Below are 19,444 nucleotides of genomic sequence, written 5' to 3'. Positions count from 1 at the left end.
TGTGTGTGTGTCCCACTCAGTCTGTGTGTGTGTCCCACTCAGTCTGTGTGTGTGTGTCCCACTCAGTCTGTGTGTGTGTCCCACTCAGTCTGTGTGTGTGTCCCACTCTGCTGTGTGTGTCCCACTCAGTCTGTGTGTGTGTCCCACTCTGCTGTGTGTGTGTCCCACTCAGCCTGTGTGTGTGTCCCACTCTGCTGTGTGTGTGTCCCACTCAGTCTGTGTGTGTGTCCCAGTCAGCCCTGTGTGTGTGTCCTCTCAGCCCCGTGTGTGTATCCCAGTCAGCCCCGTGTGTGTCCCACTCAGTCTGTGTGTGTGTCCCAGTCAGCCCTGTGTGTGTCCCGCTCTGCTGTGTGTGTGTGTCCCAGTCAGCCAGGTGTGTGTGTCCTCTCAGCCCTGTGTGTGTATCCCAGTCAGCCCTGTGTGTGTCCCACTCTGCTGTGTGTGTCCCCCCCAGCCCTGTGTGTCCCACTCAGAACAAGGGGTAGGTCCTGTTGGGAAGGAGTTTTTATCAGCCACTGCCAGGCAGTGGGCCAAGAGCTGGCCCAGGGTGATCAGTGGGCCAAGAGCTGGCCCAGGGTGACCATCATGCTCCAGTTGGTTGGTGTGGGTAAAGAAACTCGCAGAGACTTTCCTTTCAGGAGGGTATCTTAACTTTCACAGAGTGAGAAAGCAAAGGCCTGTGCTATTTCAGATGCTGCTTTAACTTCTGATAAATGCTGGTTTTTACTGGCACGCATTAAAGACAGTGACCTGCTAATGGTGGGCTTTGGAGACCCATGATATTGTCCTATGTCATCTAAAAGTGGTGGATGAACTTTCAGAAACACCTCTTTAAGTTAAAAGTCTACATTTTTCCCAACTTACAAGTTTAATCCTTAGTCCATCCGAATGCTGAATGGAATATTATTTCACCTTGGTGCAATAAGCAAAACAATCACCAGGTTCATTCAAGAAAACCCCAAATTTGTTGTTCAATTTTGCAGAAAGTCTTGACTGGCTGTTCTTAACATCTTTACAGAAAATAGTGATAATTCCTCCTCCTGCCAAAATTATGTCTTTGCCTAAAGACCATGTAATAGTAACAGTCTTATTGGTAATTTCATAAATCTGATGTGTTACAGGGACTGTTCTTTGTGTGTGTAAGGAAAATGTGTACACACCCCATTCTTGATGCTTCTAACTGAAATGTATTCCATGAAGTGATTGAGTATAACCCGAATCAAGGTTCCATTATGTAAATCAAGCTCTGTTTTGGGAATTGAGTGAGGCAGATATACTTCTTCTACTGTCTCCCAGAGCATCTCCTGCCTGGCCACTTTCAGGGATAGCACAGAAAACCCCCAAAGAAGCTAGAGGTCAAACCTATCAGAAGCTATGTCTGTGATACAGCAGTGCTATGCAGTAATATTTATTTGATGTGACACATTACAATTATATAAATATTCTTAAAATATCACATTACTGATTGTTAATGTCTGTGTTGCTATTAACCCTACACTCTTTAAATGTGATACATAGTAATGTATTTTATCTTCAGTTTGCTTGACCCTGCTGCTCTCCATGCACAATGCATCAGATTTCATTTTTTTTCACATTAGATTTTTTGTCCTTAAGTAGAAGGAACATCATATTTCCATGGGAAGTTAAGCATCTGACTTGCATTTCAGTGGCAAGACATCCCTTGTTCTCCCCTCTCCAATCCTCTTTCCCTACACACCTGGTATTTTCCATTGATTTGAGACCCCTGCAATTTACTTCTTTTAACAAGGTGCAGATTTTGAAACGCTGTACCTTTAATGAGTGATAATGTAATTGGATAAAAGCTGTGAGGATGAACAGAGCTTTAAAGGTCACTCTTGTAAGAAGAATTAATGCGTTATACCATTAATAAACCATGGAAAACTGTGGAGCAAAAGATAACATATTTAAGTTATTGTTAATGACATAGAGTTCACTGCTGTATATCTCTCTGCTACAAATATAGAAAGTGACTTTTTGAGGTTGCTGAGCAGTATCACTGTGCATGCTGTATGGGTAAGATAAGCTGTCTTTAGCTGGTGCAGGAGCAGGATGGACACTTCTAGCAAGGGTTTATCCTTTAATGGAGGACTGCAAGAAGGAAAAGCTCCTGAACACCCTACAAGGTCTCCTGCTAACTGCTAGGTCAGATCCAACTCAAATCAGAGCAAGCAGGACTCCTTGCCATGATGAAACTCTTTGGTGATCTTGAAATGAGCATGAAATCCCATGCCACCCTCCAGCAGGAGCTACACCAGGAGAAATTTTGGTAGCATTTTTAGCAAAGCTACAAAGGACCCTAACATGGTAGGGAAGCTGGGTCACTTTCTCATCCTGAGTGATAAACCCCTCTGCAAAGAGCCACTGGGAAGCACTCAGTCACTTGTCAGACAGTTGCCTCCACCTCTGGAATGGCTGGAGCTGTCAGCACAAGGCACAAGCTGTCTGTCCTAGGTGGCATGCAGCTGAGCTGTCCCTTTTCACCACCACTGGCTTCAAATTAAAGCCCTTCTCTGAAAGCAGCCCTTCAGGTTCCTTGGCTCACATGGCATGGAGAAATGCCTGTGTATTGTTCAGTTTTCTCTCGGGGACGTGAACTCAGAGCCTCAGGGATTATGAGCAGGACTGCACTCAGGCATACAGCTCCACAGCCCTCTCCAGAGCTATCCCTATAGCACAGAAATTGCGCTACAGACTGAGCAGTCACAAATGTCATGGCTTCATGTATGACTTTAAATCCAAGCATTTCTTTTTGGGAACAGGCATATGTCCGTGTACTAAAAACAGAAACAACTTCTCTCTGCTCTTTGCCATTATCTGCAACATCTCTGTGCTAGTTTGGCAATCCTTGGAACTAAGTTCATTTTATGTAATGCAGTTCCCCTCTCTGTCAATAATTCACCACCTACCCTAAACAACAATAATTTACATTCAACTCGCTTCTATATTAATCATTTCCCTGCACACCAGCATCTTGGCAGCTACTGAAAAACATAAGGAGTGCTTGCTTTTATTCACTGTCATGTGCCAAACTGTCTCAAAGATAGCAGTATTCAGGAAAAGCCAAATAGTCTGGAGAAGGGCATGAATTCCAGCTCCTCAGCAAATTTGGCTCTGTTACAGACTGAAAGTATTATACCTAGACAACAGCAAGAGCAGCACTAATACTGCTGTTTGTTTGTTTGTTTATTTGCTTTCTTTTTAATTTATTCTGACTACATGCAAGGTTGATCAGATGCAAAGGTTAACAGATGCAAACTGAGGGAAGAAACCAAGCAAGTTGGTAAAATGGAGATTAAAAAAAGGAAAAAAACAAAAAAGAAAAATCAGCTGGTAGCACTGTGCTAGTGCAGGCTATATTCTTCCTTATGCTGGGAAAACTGGAATTACTGGAATTCCATTGGCTGGGAATTACTGAACTGGGTCATTTGATAAAAGCAATGTGGATCAAGTTATTTCATATAAAACTCTCAGGGTTCCTAGGATTTTAGCTAAAAGCTATCTGTTAGTACAATTAGCAACAGTCAAACTGCACAGGAACTTCTCTTTCTAGCTTTTTTTTTTTTCTCCAGGGAAGATGGGAATATCAGTCCCATTCTATCCACAGTCAAGAAAAACCAACAATAAAACCCCAAACCAAGCTAAAATCCTGACAGCAGCACAGCACTGAACTAATCTGACATCAGCTTCTTCCCCAGAAATGTTTTAAGCAGCAAGACAATGTCCTACGTTTTTTGGCAATCAGCAGATCAGATAGAAGAGTCTAGCAATACAACAGGGATGTGTAATCTGACATGATTAGACAAGGCTCTTTAGGAACAGAACATTCATAATTGAGACAAAGAAAGAGTATTAATAACACTTTCCTAACACGGCAGTTAGCCATTTTATATTTCCTTTCTTTAATCTTAGTGTTTTTCAACAAATCATGGGATTTAATAGCGTGTTTTGGCAGATTAGAGGATTTATGGCCCAGATGTTTTTTGTTCTAAAAATGGATTAGGGTGTAAAGTTTGCTGGAATCCATGGAACATGTTGAGGCAAGCCGGTCATTTTGTGTGTGATTAGTGCCTGCCTTCTGTCTCACAGTCCCTCCATCTGTCACAATTCACCAATGGATCTGGTTAGATTTAGCCTCATGTCACAAACAGAAGTCCCTTTTCTGGGCAATTTCATATTACAGATTCATTTTATGCCATTTTTATGCCCTAGTTAAAAGAAAGAAGTGAGTGTGTGGTGTGTGTGTGTGCGCACACACGTGTGGGATGTGGAGGGGGAGAGGGAGGTTGATAGATATTAGCCTCTACTTTAATATCTGAAAAATAGACTGGGGCTTGGAGTCTCCCATCAGTATTCTACCCTGCAAATCACATGCAGATCATAATAAGTATAATCTACGGTATGCTAAAGGAAAAAAATGACAAAGTGTCACATTTAAAATTAAATAGTATTAGCTGTGCCGGAGATGCTTGTAACATTTTAAAAGGAAATAATTCAGTGACTACTAAGGCTAAGCCCTAGGCTGTGAATTTGCAGCAAAACAGTGGACATTTGACCTACTATTAGCAGCATGAATAGGAGTGGGAATGTAGGTCCGTGTAGCTGTGGTTTCTTGTACATTTATGAATGACAGGTGGTGGTGGGGAGTATTCAGTGGATGAGGTTTTTCTTCTCAGCCATTATGCATTTCATATGTATAGCAAACCACCGCCACCTGTGGTTTATTTTAATGTAGTCACAAGTTTTAAGAAGGGGAAGAATGAAATGGTCTATTTTTAAGAGTTTGGGATTGCTGGCATGATCAAAGCTTCCCCTAACCTTACCCAGTTACATCCTGCAGCATGCAAACCACAGGGCCAACCTCTGCAGTGTCAGGGAAATATTGAAACTAATGGGATCAAATAGCAGCAGTGAGGATTTTGGCACCGAGGTTTCTCAGGCTTTATGTCCAGGTGGCTCTATCATAACAACAGCAGAATTGCAGAGCACAGACAGGTTTGTGGGCATTGCCTTTTAACTCTTTCTCATTAACAATGATGAACTGCATTCCACTGCTGGAAGCTGAAGTGTTTTCCTGTAACTTCCCTTTTTTAAGACATCCTTTCTTCTGTCACGTTGCCAGGTTATTTAAATGACCACGATGCTGTCACCAAGGCAATCCAGGAGGCCCGGCAGATGAAGGAGCAGCTACGGAGGGAGCAGCAGGTGCTGGATGGGAAGGTGGCCGTGGTCAACAGCCTGGGTCTCAATAACTGCAGGACAGAAAAAGTGAGTTTTCCAGACTCCTTCTGTAAAGGGTCAGAGTGTTCTTTGCCTCTGCCCATAGATGCACAGGTTCTTCCTCCTTTCTCGTCCTCCTTCTTATTCTATTTTTCCTTCCCCATTTTTGAAACAGAATAGTTAAAAAAAAAGTGAAAAGCAAAATGGAAACCACATCCAAAAGATGACTTGAAAGAGAGACCTGGAGACCCCTGGGGGAGATTGGAGGGAGGTAGAGATAGTTAAAGCCCTCATGAGAACTTTGGAGAACACTAAATCTCTGTTCCAGCCTGTCAATATGTATTAAGAGAAGGTGATCTTGGAAATCTCTGGGTCTAAGTGGAAATCTTGCTTTATGGAAATGCTTACATGTGTTTGTGAGATGAGCTGGATTTGAAAATATTCAAGCTTCTTTAGGAGCATAAGCTTTGCTGATACTCAGGCTCAGCTTCTGGGTATTTAGCCTTGTGAGGTCGTCATATATGATATTTTGTGACCATTGCAATGTAGCACTGTCATGTCACGTTAGATGACTGAACAAAATTGAAAAGCGGAGAATTGACAACACAAACTGCACCAAATATTTGCAGTGAAACTTAGAGGCAGCAGAACGTATGGGCCTTACCACCTTCTGCTCTTGGACTGGCCTGTGAAGCTGTGCTGCAACGAAATACCAATGAAGTGGATATTCTCTAGTAAAATTTGTATGTGCTCTCACTGCCATGCGTGTCAGTGAGGTTGTGGTTTGCTTCTTTTCTCAGTGAGTGCCTGATGTCTCTGTGTGCACTACCTTGGCTTCTGGAGGATAAATAGACCTGCCAGTGCTTGCTGCCACATTCATTGTGAGCTGTCCTTACAATGCTGCCACCTAAGATACACATCTCAGCTCTGTGTGTCTCAGCATCGTGTGCTTAGCAAGACTTTCTCCCCTGCTCCTCTCCTTCCCTGCAGTATTTTCTGGGGTGATACAGCTGTTGTAGTGCAGTACAAGGATCCCCGTTGTCACATTTGGTGTCAGCTACATTTAATTGAAAAAACTTCTACTGTAAGGTCTTGTGCAATTCACTGAGACAGACAGATAAATAGATTGAATAAAAATGATCAGCTATTTAGCAGAAACTTGAAACCCAGTCATCCTAGGAAGCTTGCGAGTCAAACAGTATTGTCCAGAATGAGCAGATTGCTGATTTGGATGGCTTTCCATTTTGCCTGGTTTTAGATGGAGTTTGATCAGTAAGCTGTGAGAAGCCAGCAGCCTGTGTAATGAATGTTAAATGTACATGTGAGTCTCTCACCACGACACTTTTTTCATCGGCCTGTCCTGGGTGTCAGTGATGTAGAAATTACTCCAATTTCATGCACTTTCTGGAGAGGAAGGGGAACGAGAAAAGAGGTCAGTGTAATAGGTATCTGACAGTACATACACTCCGTCTCAGAGCAGGAAGGGTGCTGCTATGGGGAGAGAGAAAGAGAGAGGGATAGAGCATGTTTATGGCATTTTAGAGAGAAGAGCACCAGAAGGGAAAAGGGAAAAGCAGAGTGTCAGATATAAGAAGAAGTGATCACAAGCACAAAGGAATTTATATTCAAATATTTAAGCATTCTTGAAAGGATGCTCGGAGCAGAAATTCCTTTTCTCTGCTCCCCATGTAGAAATGACTTTAACACTCAGCCAGATGCTAATGCAAAGTGACTCAAGCTATTCCTCGCAAGCATAGCTAAATTGCCGTTATTTGTTAAGCGCATTGAATTCAGCTGTGGATACAGCAGTTGGTTGCATTCAGAAAGCATCTGTAGCCTTTTTTTTTCCTTTTTCCTTTTTCTTTTTTTTTTTTTTTTTTTTTTTAATCCTCCAAGGCAGAGACAACTCTACCTATCTCCCCCCTCTCCTTCCTTGTGCTGGCTGGGAATTGTCAAGTGACAACCGACCAAATCCTTTTGGACAGGAAGCCTTCATCCTGAGTTCTATATACTTGCAAAGCAGGCCTTGTGGTTGGATCAGGAAGCCCATTAAAAGCACTTTGATGGTATGGAAATTCATCTTCATGAAGCACCCAGGCCCCTAAGCAGCATGCTGTTTAGCTGTGGTTACAGATCAGTCATTCACATTGGAGGGCAGTAATTGTGCTGACGGCTTGTTCGGCAATGGAAGCACATAAAATAATCCCAGGCCCTCCACCATGGCATTGCGAGTTAATCTTCTTTAATACAGATCAGCTGTTGTTCTAACACATGACTTTATGCTGGCTCTAGTGACTCTGCACAGCCTTTTGATTTAGTAACAGGAGTGGAACCATCTGCATTCACTTTATTCTGTTACTTTCCTATTCTTGGGATTCTCCTTATTCCTTCTGTTTTCACTTCACACCCTCAACCTCAGCTGAAGTTTATTTTCCTCTCTAATTCATACCTCCTGGTAGGCTCGTGGAGGGCAGACAGGAGTTCTTTTACAAGGTAGTGGGAAGAAAAAATGGTTTGCTCAATAGAGAATTTTTCTAAAGCAGCTGTAGGTTTTGGGGGTTTTGATACAATTAATGCCAGAACTTTTTTGGGACTCACTGATTTGAACTCAATGATCTCAGAAATGTTTTCCAGCCTAATTGATTCTGTGATTTATTTTAATGTGTGAAGTTCATATCCAGACAAACAATCCAACTTCTCTAAAGTTTGTGTATTTTTGCTCTAGGACATTAAGATTTTCTCACTAAGAGCAAGATTTGAGAGTAAAGCGAGTATTGCCATTTTTAATTAAACTTTATTCTGGTTTTCTCTATTTTCAGAGGCAGAGAATGAGATAGTTGGGAATTTGGTTAGCAAGGAACAGTGCTACAGTTTTTTTACAGAGTTTCCCTTTTCAGAACTCAAGGTCCCACCACAGGACTTAGTGGCAGCCCCTTAACTTTTGATATCATGTCCGTCATTTTTGCTTCCTGACCAGAGAATTTGAGATGGGGGGTGGAATTAAGAGAGCATCATCCTAATGTATATCCATATATCCCTGGGCATATTAGTACTTAGAAATGCACATTAGTATTTATAGTTAACAAACACTCGTGTGGGGGCTATCCCAGATGTTTCTCCCTTCTTTGATGCAGTGGGCAGTGTACTTTTGGAGGCCTATGATTCCCTGAGACCTGTTGAGCTTTTGTTGCAATAATTGCTTCTGCAGCCTTCCAGTGGAGGGGGGCTCTGTGCCATTACCAATGTTTATGGGAGACTCTTGCTGGGGATTTGTCTGCCAGGGGTAGCTGGGCAGGTTTGGGGCTGGAAATCATCTCTGGGAGTCTCTGTTAAAGCTCTTTGGGCTCTTCATATGTGTCCTGCTTTCTTGCTCGTGTTCCCAGATGGGATGATCCCTGTGGACAGCCAGACATGCCAGCTAAGGCAGTAGTCAGACAGGAATTTTGTGCAAGTAGAGAACAGCTGTATAAAAGGAGTCACACATAAGAAAAGATTTTTTAAAATTGCTAAGATGATTTGGGTGAGTCACTTTTTGGGCATCCAACTTGGACCATCATGACAGATTTGATTTTCAGAGGATTACAGTAAAAACTTTGAGCATCACTATGAACATGGATTTTACTAAAACCTATTTTAATTGCAAATGCAGTAAAACATATTTTTACATTACTTTTCTTGGAAACATTTCCTTGTATAAATGAGAAGAGTATGTTTTTGTGGTTTCTTGGAAACCCGAGAGCATAGCTTTATTTGTAATTGTCGTCTACAGTTAATTATAGCTTGATACGTACCATACATAAACAGTGTTACCTGGGGTAAACAGCACGACAGGCAGCATCAGCTAGGGAGCTCTGGCCTCTCTGTTCAGCCCCAAAACAGCAAGGGAAATGTGCACAAGCCCAAAGAGCCAGCACTCCTGCAGGGGTAGCAGCACAAACATGCACATTGCCAGGCAGTGATTCCCCACTGCACCAGGCTTGGGGATGTACCCTGTGACAGAGGAGGAGCAGGGCACACAGGAAGCTCCTCTTCCTCCTTTGTCACTGCTTTCTGAGTGCTGGCAGTGCCTGGGACAACTGTGTAAGGACACCCAGCCCCAGGAGCCTTTCTGATGTGTAGGCGTGGAGTCGCACTCCAAGCTGAGTAGATCCCAGTACCCCCAACTTCCCTTGCTGGGGGTGTGTCTGAACCTGTGGTGCAAGTTCTCCCTGTTACTGATGGGAGTGTGTCCTTTTAAAAGGCTCTGGCATGTGCTTGTCTGCTGGGTTGTGACTAAACAGCTATTTGTAACAATATTTATTCCAGTATTGTAAGCCGGAGCCTATTACTCATGCTTATGGAGCACCGGGTTCAGGATGTCTTTCCTCCCGTTCCCAATCACCCCTCCTCCCTCCATCCTTCCCACTCCCACCCCCACCTCTCCCTGTTCCCCTTAAGAAAGTGCCAAACATGAAATGACAGTGACCAATGTTGACTTAATGTGGATGTTTAATAATGAAAAAAGTGTGTCAGTTCCAGCGTTAGTTACAAATGGCAGAAAGTATATCGGGTGGCAGCCTTGTAATAATTTTACATCCATCATTCTTTCTGATGCCTCGCTGGCTGCCTGATGGATGGAGATAGCAGGGTTAACTCTTAAGAAACCACTGTGATCCGCTGAGCTGAAATGGATTTTATCCCTGCTCTCCCCTTTGGAAGAAGGGGAATATTAAGAATCTCAAAACCGCAGCTCCTGCTGCCTTTGAGAAATAAAACACTGGAGCTCACTTTACTAAACACATATGGAGTAGTTGGTTTAACACATGACATTTAAATTTTTCTTGCAGTAGAGAATTTTACTTCGATAACTTTTTTTCCTTCCCCTAATGGTTAGATTTGAACCAGAAAGTCAAGAGAAAATTGCAGGACAGAATGGCAGGCAGGAGAAGAAAAGAGAAGGGTTGGTACAAGAGACAAACCCTGGGCTTGCTGCAGACACTGAGAGGCCGTGTGTCAGGCTAGGCTGTGTAAGTAGTGATGATTGAAACCGGGACCTGGTGCAAGCCAGGCTTCCCAAGCAGGAGAGACCCACTGAAAATTACCCCAGAGGCACAGTACTAACATCATAAGCCAAATCACTTCACTAGAGTTGAAACCTGCCCATTTTCATAATCTCTGTCATATTTTACTGGAAAACTTTACTTCAGCATTCTCAGGGACCAGCAGAGGCTGTGTCAGCCACAGATACTACACACGTGCACCCTTCTCCCTGCAAGTCCAGCAGACCTGATGGATACGTCCTGCAGCCCACTCTGTTCCTCCCTGGCCTGTAAAACTTCAACAGAGCTGATCAGTGTCGTGTTCTTGTTCTCTTTCTGCAGTGTCAGCAGAGATCCCTTTGTACAGTGTGGGGACCAGGCTGTGTCCTGCAGACAATGACCTGTCAGAGCACAAAAGTTAATGTGCTACCCCAACAACTGCACATCCCCCTCTTATTACCCCTCTCCCTGTTCTCTTTCTAAGTTTGTTTTACTGGGGTTCATTGCCAGCAGGAATTCTTGTGTGGGGATTGCAGTCCTCTTTGTTCATGCTGCCAGCACACAGCACAAAGTTTTCAAAATGTGTGACAAGTAAAGCGGGTATCATGTCATCACCCATCCATCACCCAGGTGACAGACTTTCAGTCAGCAGCCTCAACAGGATCATGCATGGTCAAGGAGTCCTGTTCAACAGGGCTACTGTACCCACTGCCATTTCTCCTGAAACTTTTCACAAATGTAATTAAAAAAACACAGGTCAGGCTTGCACGCTGCAAAGATCAAAATTGGTTTTGCCCAACACAAAGCAATAAACATTTTGATTTACTTCAGCTGAAAGTTTATCCACTTATTATCTGTCCCTCCCTTCCCTCTCCTCCTTTCTTTTTTTTCTTTTTTTTTTTTTTTTACCATTTGCTTTGTGTGGAGCTTGTGTATATTTATATTTACAGCCTCTGCATTTAATGGCCACATGCCTTGTTTTCACAGATGGCCAGTGGAAGAACTCCCCTCCCCCTTTTCCTTTAGTAAAGCCTGCCTTTGGTTTTGCTGCTTTTGTCACAGTGCCACTACTCTCAGTTAGCAAGTGCCTACGCATAAGAGGGAGAGATTCTGCAGTGAAGACTTTTTTTATTTCCCCAAAGATTTTAGCTCTTCATTTTAACACACTACTTTTTTTTTTTCCCTCCTGATTGACCATCATTTATTAAATGCCCAGATCCATTTTTCAAAGACAAGATTGGATATTTATGTCTGTCCTTAGTGCCTTGTGATGGCAGGGATGCATGGGCAGGGTAGGGTTAGCTAATAAGAAATGAAGCCTGTGGAGGGAGGGATGGGTTCTGCCCACAGATGAGTGTGTGTGTGTGTGTGTGAAAGTCCAGCTGAAGTTAAGGAGAGCGGCAGGCAGAGAGGCAAAGGGAGAAGCCTAGACCCACGTAGCTGCTGAAGTCCAAATGGGAATTCAGACTTGGTTCACTCCAAGGGGTGGAGATTGAGAACTTTCACAACCCAGTGTGGGTCAGGGAGGACTGCAGCTGTTTATGCTGTTGTGGAAGTTTTATGAATCCCAATAAAGATGGATCAACTTCCTCCTGAAAGTAAAAACATACAAGTGATGTATGTTCTTGTTATGAGTTTTGAGCTTTTGGAGTCCTTGGGTTTAAGTTCTAAGCTGTGCCCCACAGCCATGAGATCTTATTACTTCCTGAGATTTTTTATTATTTTTACATGATCACATGTCTCAAGTCACTGGGGCTTTCAGCACATTCGTGGACTCCAGCATCAGTGCAGCACCTCTCTTCAATGTCATAGAGGCTGGGCCTGATTCTTCTGTGAGTTGTGTCCATTTGGGCTCCTGAGGGTTCAGCCTGACCTGTTCAGCAGGGCTGGAAGAAGTGTAAGCAAAGCTACACCAGCCTTCATAATTTGAATTCCTTCTAGGGAAAAAAGTAGTCTGTAATGGCTGTATTGCTGCTATGCAATTTAGTCCCCCATTGTTTATTAAACAATTGCCAGGAAAGCAGGGACTGTGTTCTTGCTTTCTCTTTGCATGCATGCAGACCCTCCTTCCCAGGAAATCCTGTGTGGGTTGTGATTTTCCTCTTGTTTCATTTTTAGTGTGCCACCTCTTTCCCCCACGTGGAAGTGTTTCCTTTCCACGCTGATCAGCTGTACCAGCTTTGTGACTCGCTGTGAAGTCCCTGATTAAAATTTACATGGCACGTTTCATCCAGAGACCTCAAAACTCCTCACAGTGGTGGGGAAGCATCACTGTCTCCATCCTGTGGAGTTCAGGAAATTAAGGTGCAGTGACTGAACAATTCACAGAGAGTTACAGGCCATGTCAGCCCAAAGAGCAGTCTGGATAAGAAACTGGGTCATGGAACTCTTAACCTACTTGCAGTCAGCAGATTACAGCTGGATCTGGTTGAGGTCAATGCCTCTGCCCGTGCTAGAACAACTTTCCTGAGAAGGAAACAGCATCTCATGGTTTTGCTTTGATTTCCTTTTCCTTTTTATTCCTTCTTGAAAATAATGGGCTAGGCCAGTCCTATTTGCATTTTCATGTAAAAGTCCTGACTTGCTCTGTCGCTCAGAGAGCGTAACGAGAGAAAAGCAGGACCTCAGTGTCCTCTAGAATTGCTACTTCCCATCTGTTTGTTTCCAAGCCAAATAATGTACTTTATAAATGAAGCAATTCTTCCATTCCTTCTCAAACAAAGAATTAATTTTTTAAAAAGGAAAAAAAAACCCACAAAAAACACACCTTAGGGGCCTGGCCCTTGCCAAGTTATTGAGGATTTTCCTATTTTTATTTCAGTGGACTCTTATGCCTTCAGTGCCTTTAAAGATACTGACTTGAGAACCCTTAGAAACTGAAGCCCTGTGCCCACAATAGGCAACAAAGAAAAATGACTGTGTAAGTTTCAGCAAATTCTCTCTGTGAATTGGTGTCTGCTCCTAAGAGTAATTAAATGTCAAGGTCTTCATGGTCACTCTGATCTTTTCCCTGTAACACCTCATAAGAAACCTCTCTGCTGAGTCTGTGCAACACTTCATGTAGATTGCAAATCAGATGCAATGATTTCCAGGCAGTATTGAAGCAACAAGTGTTTTAATAAGTACAGTAAACCAAAAGATATGGTTCTTCTACCAACTGATGTAGCCCCAACTTAGACTGCATGCCATCATTTTGAAAGAAGTACCATAAAATCAGGATGAGCCACAAATAAAGAGTGTTCTTTTATTTTCTTGTTTCTACTGCTGCTTTTAGATTCTGTGGGTGGATTATTCCATGAAAAATAGAGATCTTGGATAAGCAAGATTGCAAGAGCTGAGGGCGTGGTAAATGCATTGCTTCTTCATATTCAACTTTGATGCAACAAAAAAAAATCTCCCAAATGATAACTTGCTGTGACATTATAAATAATCTTTCATCTTCTTTGGTGGTCCACAGAGTTTATATAATTGGAAGGCTAAACCCCTTCTTTGTTGTTTCTTGCGTTTTCATTAGTACAGTAGAAGACTATAAAATTCTGCAGCCAGAAGGGGTTTAACAATTACTGAGTCAACATTTGAAAGTCTCACTCTATTTTATCATTTATGCATGTGCTTTTTATGAGTTTTACAGCCCTGCAGGCGTTACTTAAGCAAGGTCCATTGCAGTCGTGGATCTATAACTGCTTTGTTTTAATTTTGGTTTCCTTGGTACCATGTGCCATCAGCAAGAGTCACAATTCCACACTCAAAATGAAATTACAAATTTGAGATGGTAATTTTTTGGAAGATTCATGAGTGCTAATTTCAGTTACTAAAACATTTATCAGTCTTACTAAGGAACCTTTGGCAAGTCCCATAACGTGTGACTCAGTTTCCCTTCTGGTAAGCAGTTCATAATCCTGCCTTTCTTTGTGAAATGTTGTGGGTAATTCAGTGGTGAGTGAAGGGCAAGGTGACACAGAAAAACCCAAATCTTACTCAAAGATCCCTCTGAAAACAGCTGGAAGTTCTCTTAGAGCAGTTAGAGGTGTAACTGGATCTGGGCCATAGCAAGGCTTGGACTGGGACACAGACAGCGTGCATGGTACCTGTTTTGAGGTACCATGGCGTTAATGTGCAGGAGCAGAGTCTGGAATGCAAATAATCCATCATGTGCAAACCTCTAGGCACAGTTCTCACTGTTGCCAGTTGTTCCCCTGAGTTTTTCCAGCTCTCCACCGTCCGTCATGCCGGCCTACCTCATGTTTTCCACACTTGCTGAGACTCTGGCTGAAAGCTTTAGAACTCAGGCTATTCTGATGTTTATTATCACAAGAGGCAGAGGGATTGCACAGAGAGATTACCTTTACAAAGTCTTCATTCGTGTTAGATGGAGCATAGGACTTTTCAGCTTCTTGGAGAGCTAAGGAAAATACCGCAGGGTTGAATGGACAACACCTGGTGCCACCAGCTTGTCTAATAATTCAATATGTTTTTCTGTCATAAAGTGAACTTTTATCGTGCAATCATAGCAATTAATCTGCCTGAAACTTTTAAGATCTGGTGCATATTGACCAAGGTATGTGTTGGAAGGGTTGATATTTACAGGCCCTTGCTGGGCAAGGAGATGTGCCTCAGTACCACAAGCCACATCAGATGCTGTCACAGGTCCTGCTCATCAATCTAAGACAAAAACTACCTCCTCAAAACTCAAATCTACTTGAACATACCACCTTTAGCATTTAGATATGGGAAATAGCTGGACAAACTGTAGGTGGAGGGGAAGGGAAGAAATGAGACACACAAAAGGACAGTAGCAGGCAACCATCTGTTTCTTTTTAATTTATCAACACCAAGCAAAGGTACTAGGCTGTGTCCATCACTGTGTCTGGAATTCTTAGGTGCAAGAGATGATCAGCAGGTTTCTCCTTGCAGTTTGGCTGTGTTTGGCTCTCTCCACCTTTTCTTTTGCCTGGCCTTTTAGTTCCCTTGGGATATGAAAAGCAGGAATGTGAAGTTATGGTCCTGAACACTCCTCCTCAGGAATTGGCTGTTTCTCTGGAGGCATCAAAATGGAGAGGAGAAATATTCCTGTCAGGGAAAACGGGGGTAGGGTGAGGGGAGCAGCAGAGGGAAGAGGGGACTGCTTCAGTGAAAGTGCAAACCTTGAATTATGCAATCGGAAAAACAGCTCTTGCCAGAGCCCGGCTCTGACGGGGCTCAGAGCGCCGGCAGGGCTTGCCAAGCAGCCCAGCCAAAAGGATGTCTCACAGAGGGGAGGAGGGATCCACGGCCATATGCCTAGCCTTCACAGTGTTCTGGAAGGAGCCTGGAGTCCTTCTGCAGTGTAGGTGTGGGGATGGTCTCTGGGCAACCTGGGCGCTGGTGCTGTGAGCCAGTACTGGAGGGAGCAGGGAGGGCAGTGGGCAGATCTAGCAGGATGTTTTTATTTCTCAAACGTTCCAAGGGCTTGCTTCACTTTCATGTAGTAGTGGGAGGAGTTCTGGCAAACAGGATCAGGCTGTTCTACATATGTTTTGACTCTTCTTGTTTTATGTTTCTTCTATGAAAGAGACTGCAACCAAGTTCTTGTCATTTTTAGATCAATGTTTTGTTAAACTACGACAGCTATCCATGACAGAGAGCCAACTAACTTTTGCAGCTGACCACAAAACTGAGTCTGACTTGTGGTGCTTAGTCATTTCTTATATTTTTTTTTACATGACATATTCCATGTGTGTATGTGTTTTTGTTCTTTTAAATATCATTAGAGCATTTCTAGGAGTTGTGGTACAAATCAGTCTTCTCTGGCAGGTTAATTTCTTTGGTTAATAAAGTTAGAAACTTCTCATCACATAGTGGCTATTGATGAAACCTCTCTGGTTATACTTTGAACAATTAGGCTATTTTGAGATTGAATGCTCTCTACAGTATTTTCTTCTCTGGTTTACCCATTAGAATTTTAAATGTTCCAGTCAACAGAGCTCTTGCTGCCCCTGCAGAGAGTCTCTCCTACAATCCAATAGAAATGATGATTAGGAAGCCCTTCATAAAGCAATAAGATATTTATAAATTGTCTTTCAGCCTTTTGAGGTCTGATACAAAATTCAGAAATTTTGAAGCACTTCATGTTTAGCAAGAGATGGCTATGTTTCTTCTCCTGGAAGGACAGGAGTGCTTGATGTTTGCTTTTGCTGCTTTGTGCTGTCTAATTTTTAGAATTGTTTGTCTCACAAGCAATTCTTCACACCTCTTTCCTGGGTTTGGACCAACCTTGCCTGTTCTTCCCAGCAATATTAGTTCTAGGCTGTAGTAGATGCCACCTGGCATTTTTCGTAGGATGGAATAGCATTTCATACCTGAAACAAAGGGATGTTCTGCTGAGCCCAACATAATTAAACCCACCTGTTGGCACTGGGTGGGCCCTCACCTTGCTACTGTTTGAACAGCTAATCGAACACAGCAGAGTGCTGGCAGTTTTGGGAACCTATAATTTGGTTTTCAGTTATGATGATAGGATCTATTGATCCTGGTTTTGTGTAAACTTCAAATAGTTGTGGATTTCGTGTCTGAAGTTATCATGTAGATGTCCTTGTCTGTTGTGGGTTGGGGGGCTGCAGTTGTAACCTGTTGATCTTTAAGGTCCCTTCCAACCCAAACCATTCTGTGATTCTGTGAGGGGAGGCTGCGATAGCAATATCAGCAGAATGCCAGGTAATTTGGGGTCACAGAAGAAAAAATCTTCTCCTTTCTTTCTTTGGAGGTTCCCTAAATACTTACCCATAAACAGAAGGACTGTGTAGAAAAGGTAAATAGGTGCTTCCATCAAATGAAAAGCAGTAAGTCATCAACGGAATGCTTTCCAGCAAAACGCCATGGGATTGCTGCTTGGCCCCTTTCAAACATTTAGTGATTGTGAAAGTGTTTTTCTGTGTCAAGATTGGGGAAAAACAGCTGCTGTGTGTTTAATGGGAAGAGTGTAGGACAGGAAATCACAATGCTGCTGACCTATGGTCAGACTTCTGCATCCTGCCAGGGTGTATTCTTTGGTGTTTTGAGGAGGTGTTTTGAGGGGTGGTTTGCTATTTTTTTTAATGGCTTGAGATGGAAGATATCTTAAAGATCTTCTACCTCCAAACCGCCTGCCATGAGCAGGGACACCTTCCACTGGACCATGTTGCTCAGAGCAACCAACCATCCAACCTGGCTTTGAGCAATTCCAGGAATGGGGTATCCATAACTTCTAACTCTGGGCAGCCTGATCCAGAGCCTCACCACTCCCAGAGCAAAGAATTTGTCCCTGACATCTAATCGAAACCTACTGTCTTCCAGTGGGAAGCCATTGTCCCTTGTCCTGTCACTCCAGGCCCTGGTAAATATTCTCTCTTCATCTTTCTCATCAGCTCCCCTCAGGTACTGCAAGGCCACAATTAGATCACCCTAAAACCTTCTCTTTTCCAGGCTGAGCAACCCCAACTCTCATAGCCTTTCCTCGTAGGAGATGTGCTGGTGTAGAGGCTCAGGCAAGAGCAGGCCTTAGACTTATTGCCATTGTGCTTTTTAGGCTTAAAACATTTCTGAACATTAACACAGAAAGGTACAGCTGGCTGCTTTGATCCTCTGCTTCATGAGCAATGTCATGCAGAAGTTCTTTTTAGCTGCCATTTTACCACTGGTGGTTGAGTTACACGTTGAAGTAGCAAGGAGTAAATTGCCACCATGTTAAGAGCATGGTTCCAGTGACATCATGTCACAGTTCTGTGAGAGCCACCTCCTCCATGGTCACCAGGCATTCCTTCAGGTCCCCCTTCCATCACACTGGGCTTCCTCACTGCATCCAGCGTGGCTGCAGCTCCAAGTGCCAAACTCTGCCCAAGCTGGAGTGCAGCAGGCCTCTGTGGGCTGGCTAAGCCAGGCTCTGACAAAGGAGCCATACCTGGGGTGTGCCTTGCAGGCAGCTTCCAGAGTGTCCTCTGACCTGGGGACTGTCAGGTCCCCAGAGCATGCTGAGGAGTGGGACTGCCTCTGCCTCCAAGAGCTGCATTTCCTGTCTAAAGAAGAAGCTGTTCAGCCCATGCCCTGTACACTCTCAGCTCTGTTTTTCCAAGAGGTTTACACATGCTTCGAAAAAAGTCTGCAGCAGAGTAACTCCCCTCCCCTATAATATAGCCAAGAGAAAATGTTCTTTTACATCCTAGCTTGGTGCCAGTGTTGTAAAATGATTCTTGACATATATTTTTTAAATTCTAGCATTATGAAGTTGACAGAAAATAGATTTTTTTTTCTGAGGAAAAACTGTTGACTTCCATTATATATCTGCAATCAATTTGGAAGAAATACAAAGTCAACTTAGTCCTGACTTTTTGACTTCTGACAGGCTGCTTTGGAAATAAGAACTGAGTTTAAAATGATGGATCAAAGAGTTTGGTAAAGCTAAATGCCTGAATAGTTCAGGTGCTTATTTGAAGCTTCTCCAAATATCCAAGCTTCTTTCTGGATATGTTTTGCCTGGTAGTGTTATGGAAACCCTTTTGCTTGGGATAGGCTGAGTCTGCTGCATGAGCTTTTCCTGCAAAAACCAAGAGGATAACTCCTCTTGCATGCTTTCCATGGTGAAGTGTCAGGGTGTAGACAAAGCACCAGAAGTGTGAAAGGGATTCATAGTGAAAATGAGTGTGAGGAATAGGAAAGTTAACCTCATGTTCCCTAAACTCTGTGAGCATAAAAATTGAGCAGGTTAGCTTTGTTTCTAACTCTTCCTGAGAAAATCTTTGTGCAGTGACTTACACGAATTTGAACCATTCTTTGAATTGCAGATGCAGGGACATCAGTTTGCAGGAAGCATTTCTGCATTCACATTGTTCTCTTTTCTGTTTTCCGATGTAACACATCCCAGTGACATTATTAGGCTACATGAAAAAGTTGCCATGTGGAAACTGAAAGTTTTTTTAGTTTATTGATCTTTTACAGACAACAGGAGTAGAATAGAGCAAGGAAACAGAAATCCTTTCTTTCAGGAAGAAGCTCAAAAGAATTTTTTTGACTGGAGCCACTTCATTATCATGCCACATCATGTCATTTTCTTAGCTTTGCAAAAGGCACAGTGCCTGAGATTTTGAAATGTTAGTATTGCTTCCCTGAAAGACTTTTTTTTAAATGTATGATTGTCAGGAAGATAGAATGCTCATGAGCAAAAGTCATTGGGAAAA

At 43.0% G+C, this 19,444-nt stretch overlaps 1 protein-coding gene across 19 annotated transcripts in view; it reads left to right on the top strand.

The window, feature by feature from the left end:
- The window catches only part of SOX5 (SRY-box transcription factor 5), a 608,493-nt gene that overhangs the window by 576,089 nt on the left and 12,960 nt on the right, over positions 1–19,444 (top strand). For all 19 annotated transcript variants that reach the window (XM_068190516.1, XM_068190517.1, XM_068190518.1 and 16 more), the window contains one exon: positions 5,141–5,286. In XM_068190516.1, the coding sequence (XP_068046617.1) occupies positions 5,141–5,286 (146 nt within the window). The remainder of the gene's footprint in view (positions 1–5,140; positions 5,287–19,444) is intronic.

The sequence above is a fragment of the Anomalospiza imberbis genome, chromosome 5, assembly GCF_031753505.1.
Source record: "Anomalospiza imberbis isolate Cuckoo-Finch-1a 21T00152 chromosome 5, ASM3175350v1, whole genome shotgun sequence".
Classification (NCBI taxonomy): domain Eukaryota; kingdom Metazoa; phylum Chordata; class Aves; order Passeriformes; family Viduidae; genus Anomalospiza; species Anomalospiza imberbis.
This window is presented reverse-complemented; position numbering and strand designations above follow the sequence as displayed.